The sequence below is a fragment of the Rutidosis leptorrhynchoides genome, chromosome 1 (assembly GCF_046630445.1).
Source record: "Rutidosis leptorrhynchoides isolate AG116_Rl617_1_P2 chromosome 1, CSIRO_AGI_Rlap_v1, whole genome shotgun sequence".
Classification (NCBI taxonomy): Eukaryota; Viridiplantae; Streptophyta; class Magnoliopsida; order Asterales; family Asteraceae; genus Rutidosis; species Rutidosis leptorrhynchoides.
The window spans coordinates 502,327,831-502,334,466 of NC_092333.1; the positions used below are offsets into that span (position 1 = coordinate 502,327,831).

At 34.1% G+C, this 6,636-nt stretch overlaps 1 protein-coding gene across 1 annotated transcript; it reads right to left on the reverse strand.

Annotated features, from left to right (window-relative positions):
- Positions 1 to 1,765: 1,765 nt before the first annotated feature.
- Positions 1,766 to 3,865, reverse strand: LOC139875962 (aluminum-activated malate transporter 8-like). Its single transcript, XM_071863259.1, has 6 exons — positions 3,598 to 3,865; positions 3,364 to 3,504; positions 2,999 to 3,271; positions 2,808 to 2,914; positions 2,303 to 2,446; positions 1,766 to 2,156 (listed from the first exon to the last, which is right to left on the reverse strand). Exons 1-6 carry the CDS (start codon positions 3,863 to 3,865, stop codon positions 1,827 to 1,829), a joined length of 1,263 nt encoding a protein of 420 aa, XP_071719360.1. The 3' UTR covers positions 1,766 to 1,826.
- Between the last annotated feature and the right edge of the window lie 2,771 nt (positions 3,866 to 6,636).

The following is a 6,636-nucleotide window of genomic DNA, read 5'->3' on the forward strand; positions in this document are numbered from 1 at the left end:
TATGCTTTTTAGATATATAGAATAATAATTAAGTGCCTGTGGTCGGAGAGATCATGATCACCATATTAAACTCATCATGCTATTCACGTATTCGTTCTTTAGGAAACCGTGAGGAATTGAAATCACCTAGAAAGCAAGCAGGTCCATTCCAAGCGTTAATCATATCTGAAAGTTGATTCCAGACAATGCATTTAGAAGCCTCTGTTTGAGGAGCATAAACGTTGATTACAAGAACAGTAACGTTCAAAGGAACAAAGACCACACAAGTAGCAATCCACTGCTGATCGTAAACCACTTCAATCAAGTTGAAGTAGTCATCCCTCCAAATAGACAATAAGCCTCCTGATCTTCCTACAACACCCACTTGAACACCTATGTACACGTGAAGTTTCTAAATCTCGTTCATAATCGGAATTCGAACTTCTTTGACTTTGGTTTCTTGAATGGCAAAAAAATGAACCTGAAACATATTCACAAAACGACCAACCATACGACCTCGATCTTTGTCGCCGAGGCCCCTCATGTTCCAAGTAGCCAATCTCATTGGCGTTTTTTATGAGGCGGAGTAGGAGGTTCTCCATATTGCCTCATATCGCTAAAAAAACCGGTGTAATTTTTCATATGCACAGATTCTTTGTTAGGATTTACGAGCTTTATGTTTGGATTAGAAAGAGGCTTTTGATTCGTTTGGCTTGATTCGATTAAGGTTTCTGTAATGCCATCTGACCCATCGTTACCAGGCAGTGTTCGTGAAGAGATTCTAAAGGGGTCTTTATCAAGATTGCCCCCTTTATTTTTAATATTAAACTTCTTTACGGATTTGGACAGTTTAGATATATTTTCCTTTGGATATAAAGCAGCTTCTTGATCTTGAATATCTTTGGATTTATTGAAATTGTTGATATACTCAGGGCAGGAAGTTTTGCAGGTAGGAGTTGGACAAGATAATCGTTTATTACTTTAAAAAGGACTAGACAATGAAGTAGGGGCAACAATAGAGGGTCCGCATTGTACTTGAGAAGATGAGTTATTTAACGGAGAAAATTTAATGCCAATTAGTTTCAGGGTCAAACGCGAAACAAATGGATAATTAGAGGTCTACGGAGTCAAAATTAAAGAAAAAGGTCATCCGTGTTATTTGATACAAAGTTTAGGAACCAACGGCGCAATTTTGTCTATATAAAAGAAGCATACTCTTTACCTTCTATTTGAAAACAAGCACCTGTTGGGAATTTACTCGTTACTATATTACTCCGTAGTAAAAATGGGAAGGTGCCGAGGAGGTATTTTCAAGTTGTTCGTCAACAGGGAATGGGTCAGGTTTGTCCTAGAAATCCCTTTTCGTTGCTCCATGTATAATTCAAATAACACGCTAAATTTCATGGGTCAACTGGTTGAATCAGCGAAATTTTGTTCAGACATTTTGTCGAACACTTAGCATGCACCATGAACTCAAGGTTTTTCGTTCAGTAATCCGTTTGGAAATGATATTTTAATCTGTGTGTTTCAGTATTGTGTATTTGATGTTTGTTAGTAACTGGAAGAAATTATTATATATTATATATTATATATTGATATGAAACTTCAACGGAATAGTATGTAACCTTATTAAAATAATTCTTCGATATATAATGATTGTTATATCTACATCTACATGTATGTATTAAAAAAGATGCATATGTAATATGTTAATGTTCTCTCAACATATATATTTGTAGCTTATTTTGTTTTGTTTATTATTTTTTTCTTATATTTTTAGCTGACTATTTTTCTATATATATATGATTTGCCCTCAAGAATATGTACATAATCTGGGTGACCATATGCTATTTAGATTCAAAACCAGCAACTTCTCCAAGCTGTTCCACTTTTTCGGCAAGAAGTTGAACTTTATTCACAATTTCCGTCGTCGTTAGAAACAACAAATTCGATACTGCAAGAGCTTCAACGTTTTCGAGTGATCGTAACTCTGAAGTTGAAACCCTGTTTAACTCTAGTTTTATAGACTGTAACTTTGCCTGTATCAAGACCTTTTCCCGATTCCTTCTCATTTTCATGATACTTTCTCCTAGTCCTCGCATTATTACTCCAAGTGACAACCCTACATTAGTGCACGTCTCTTTTATCGTCTGATGTTGTAGAATTGTCGTCGATGGCTGATAACATAAAATTTTTATTTGTAAGTGATTGCAAACAACACTACACTTTGTTCCTTTTTAAGTTTGAAAACCGTAAAATTATTTATCTAACACTTCAAATCTTATTAACAGAATTAATTTTAATTATATATACATATACATACATGTAACGGTGATGCAATGCATGCTTGTAATGACAAAACGATTGAAACAAGCTCCCTGAGTAGATCTCCTATCTCTAGATACATCTCCCATGGATAACAAAATCCAAACTTCCCATGCCATGGTTCCCACTTTGCGAAATTTGCCTAAAAGTAAAAAATCATAATGTGAAAATATGCTCTTTATAGCTACACACTGGTGTTGTTCGTTTTTCAGTTTGTATATCTTGTTATGTCTTATGTCTGCATGCTAGCAGACATTTTTACTGCACTGTTTGTTTTTCTGAAGACATGTCTTATTTTGTCAGCAAATGGACTTAGAAATATGTTTCTAAGTCTTGCAGACAAGAGTATGTTATTTTGCAGATATAAAAACGAACATTTTTCACTATTCAGTATAAAGACCTTTAGGCCACATCTTCTCTACAGATATGGTCCGCAGATCTCAAGACAAAAACATCTTAAAAACAAACAACACCAAAGTCTATCGCATTATGCGTACAATTACCTGTGACTCTTCGCTTGATTTTGAATGCAAAATGGATTTGCAACTGTCGACATTGATACTTAACTGGCCTTTCTTTTTGCTGTCACTGAAATATGCTTCCATGCATTCTGCGGTCCAGAATAATTTGTATAAATTATTACTGTACAATATACAACATTTTTTATTTTATTTGATGGAAGTGTAACAACTACCTTCAATGCAGGAAGCTAGTTTGTTGAATTTGTACGATGTCGTTTTATGAAGTTCATCGCCAGCCCACATGGGAAAAATGAGTAAACTGGTGATTATGCAGACTGCGAAGCCCATACCTATTGTAAAAAGGCGTTGGCGGGCTAATTCCAAGATTTTATCAGCGCGTAAACCCGACACTGCTACTAGATTGAAGGTGAGTATGAATATCATGACCCCGTAATCGTATTTCCTTTTTATACTTGGAATCATTCGACAGTAAGTTGCCACAGCACCTAAAACATTATATAGTAGTCTTTATAAACATTCTTAATAAGCATTAGTGAAACTATACGATATTTTATTTAGTATGATGTATTATCCTTACCAGAAATAAAAACAGACGTTCCAACAACTACTGTGAATCCTGTATTCCCAAAATCTTCGGCCAAACTCGCTGCTAAACATCCTAATCCGCCTCCGAGTATTGTTCCAATTCCACGAAGTAGTCCTTTGCTTAATGTAGCACCTGCCAAATTTATATATATCATCATGCATTGAGAGTACTTTTTATAATTTTTTTGTAACAACAATAGCATTTTTAAATGTAGTGATGACGAACCTGCAAAGAAGTCATAGACAACAACGACGGTCATGATAGCCCACATGCCATTTTCTCCAACGTGTTCAAAAAGAGGATCAAGGAGATAGAGAAGCGAAACTAAAACTAACGCAGTTCCAACTTTGATACTGTGAATAATTTTTTTCCCATGTTTTTCACCATGTTTGCTTATAAAATACCAAACACTAAAAATGAAAGAGACCTTGTTATGCTTCTCATGGTTATGAGAAGCTTTGTTTTCGGTACAAATGTCTATTGTGGTACTCATGTTTTTTCCACTCTATTTGGGGCTGACTCACTCTTCCTTATATAGGAATTAATGTGGAACAAGCTCAAGTGTCAAAGTGGATATCTGTCTTTTAAATGAAACTTATTTTCGAGTAATGTAGAACTTAAAATGAGACGGATGGAGTGTCACATTTTCGTAACGGATATGGTTTTCCTTGTTTAGAAGTACACAATAAGACAAAACTAAACCACCTTAATTATCTGCAGTGGCAAATCTAGAATGAAATTTCAAAGGGTCCCGAATTTTTTCCCCAAAGCTATTTATATTTGAACGGTACTTTAGTGGCTTTTACCTCAAGAAAACTATAAATCCTGCAAACATATACGGTCCTGTACTTAAATTTAGTAATGTCCTATACAATTTGAAGGCTATTTGTAAAAAAAATAAAAAATTCCAAATCAATGGTGTCACGGAACCTCGTCTTTTACTAAATTCACCCTTGATTGTCGTATACACCTTTCCACTTATTCCCATGAGTGTTTTAACACATGTACGGTTCTATGAGAACGAATGCGGCCCCACCATACTTTATGCACAAGTACTATTGCCGTACTGATGGTTATCAAACCATGACCATCCTATAGAAAAAAAGGACCAAATCAAGTAATTTAAAAATGACCCACATTTTCTCTAGTGGTTATGACACTGAGATTTAGTGCCTTAAAGTTTCCAGGTAATGGGAAAATTCTGTTTCTCATACTTTATGCATTGTACCAAAATCCGTACCTATCGTGATCATTGCTAGTGCACTAGCAGAAGACGTGTGCCGCTTTTGTCAACATTATAATGTTATATCTACCTTATTTACAAACTAGACATCATTATTCTTGAATATTAAACTTTCAATGAAATGTGAAAGCTTGTCCAGCTTCTTTAATAAGAACACTTACTCAGAACTCTCGTATTTGCAGAGGATTCATGTGCTTAAAGGTTTGCAGTGTCTTTTGAACTCTCGAATCATCTCGATGACTCTTGCATACAGCAAATAGACTATTAGATTGATGTGAATATGTGATGCTTTTTCATAAGTGACATGCTTGAGCCATTTATGTCGGGTCAGGATCAATGGGGAAGTAACCAATCGGGGGGAAGCGGGGGAAGCAAAAAAAAAAAAAAAATTTCGTTTTTTGAAAAAACTTTGTTCACGAACATTATAGATTAGATGAAAATAAAAACATTTAGAAAAGACACTTCGTGATGAATGTTATTATTTTGGAGGGAAAACGATCGACAAAAATAACATTCAAGATAATATTGTTCGTGAAGAATGTTAACATTTTTTTTTCCATGTTTTGTGAAGTAAAATTTAGCCCGATTTAGAGTTTAGGGTTTAGGGTTTAGGGTTTGGTGTTTTGGGTTTATTCCATAAACCCAAAATACCAAACCCTAAACCCTACGTTCGTGTTAAAAACTCAATCTAAATCCTAATTCTAAACCCTAAATCTAAACCCTAAACCCTAAATTTCTAAACCCTAATATCTAAACCCTATAAACCCTAATATCTAAACCCTAATATCTAAACCCTAATGTCTAAAACCTCAACATATGCTCGAAAAACACGATAATTGTTATATATTACTTCTTCGAGCGTTTTCCCGCCAAAATAATAACATTCATCACGAAGTGTCTTTTCTAAATGTTCTTATTTTCAACCAATCTATAATGTTCGTGAATAAAGTTTTTTCAAAAAACGAAAAAAAAAAATATGTGCTTCTCCCCGATTAGTTACTTCCCTCTTGATCCTACCACTATGTCAGACCATCTACATAAGTTCGATTTAGTACTGCAACTTTTTTCCAAATCATCTTTGATAAAAAAAACTCTGTTCGTATTGGATGGCGTAATCAATATTGTCAAAGGATAATACGTACCTTCCTAAATTACACAATATATGCATGTACCCTGAGCGCCTTTTATGCATAATGCATGAACCGTTAATAGTTTGGAGTCCAAAATTCTTGATCTTTTTCAAGGACCCGATTCTTGTTTTATGGTTTTTTCTGTCAAAATAACGGCTTTTTATATTGAAATAAGTTTTGGAACTCACTGTTAAATAACATATAACATATATACATTATACAAATGACTACGGTAGACGAATTACTGTCTTTCATACCTCCTCTTTCATACCTCCTCTTTCATACCTCAGGCTCGTGGGAGTAAGTATTGTTGTTATTGTTGAATTATTATATAACAGATGGAAAAAAACGACATGGGGAATTTGGGTTATGTTTCATGTCTACATATTAAAACTGTCAAAATTCATCAACAGTGTAATAGAAAAAAATCAGTTTCCTCTTAAATTTAGATAAAAAATAAAGATAGGTGCAAGTAATCCTATTCATTTCAATACATTAACTATTTACAAAGATTAGTAAATGGTAATTCACTAATATGTTAAGTTGTTACTACGCTGACATAAAAAAAAATATCTGGTGGCCAGTTGAGACAAATTTGTAAGGGAGGCTAGAGAATTGCTTATTGTCATTCTCTTATGATAATTAGATGTACCAACATCTGTATCTATCTATCTATCTATCTATCATGGGTGCCTTTTCACTAAACCATCACTACATTCAAAAGTTTGAAATTGATGAATTTAATTCTCTATTTAAATTCTTTACCTAACGTATTTTTGATCATGTCACCCCTACCTTTTTGGTATATTCAATTCTTTATAAACTTTGTATGTTGCACGTGTGTTATTTATTAATAAACTTATCGTTCTTCACCTAGTCCTGTTAAACTAT

Bases quoted from the DNA above. Each gene is read 5' to 3' on its own strand.
- LOC139875962 (XM_071863259.1), bottom strand. From the start codon at position 3,865: ATGAGTACCACAATAGACATTTGTACCGAAAACAAAGCTTCTCATAAC. The intron at 3,272-3,363 runs GTAAGGATAATA...ATAATGTTTTAG, and splicing joins AACGTCTGTTTTTATTTCTG to GTGCTGTGGCAACTTACTGT. The intron at 2,157-2,302 runs GTATGTATATGT...TTATGTTATCAG, and splicing joins GCATTGCATCACCGTTACAT to CCATCGACGACAATTCTACA.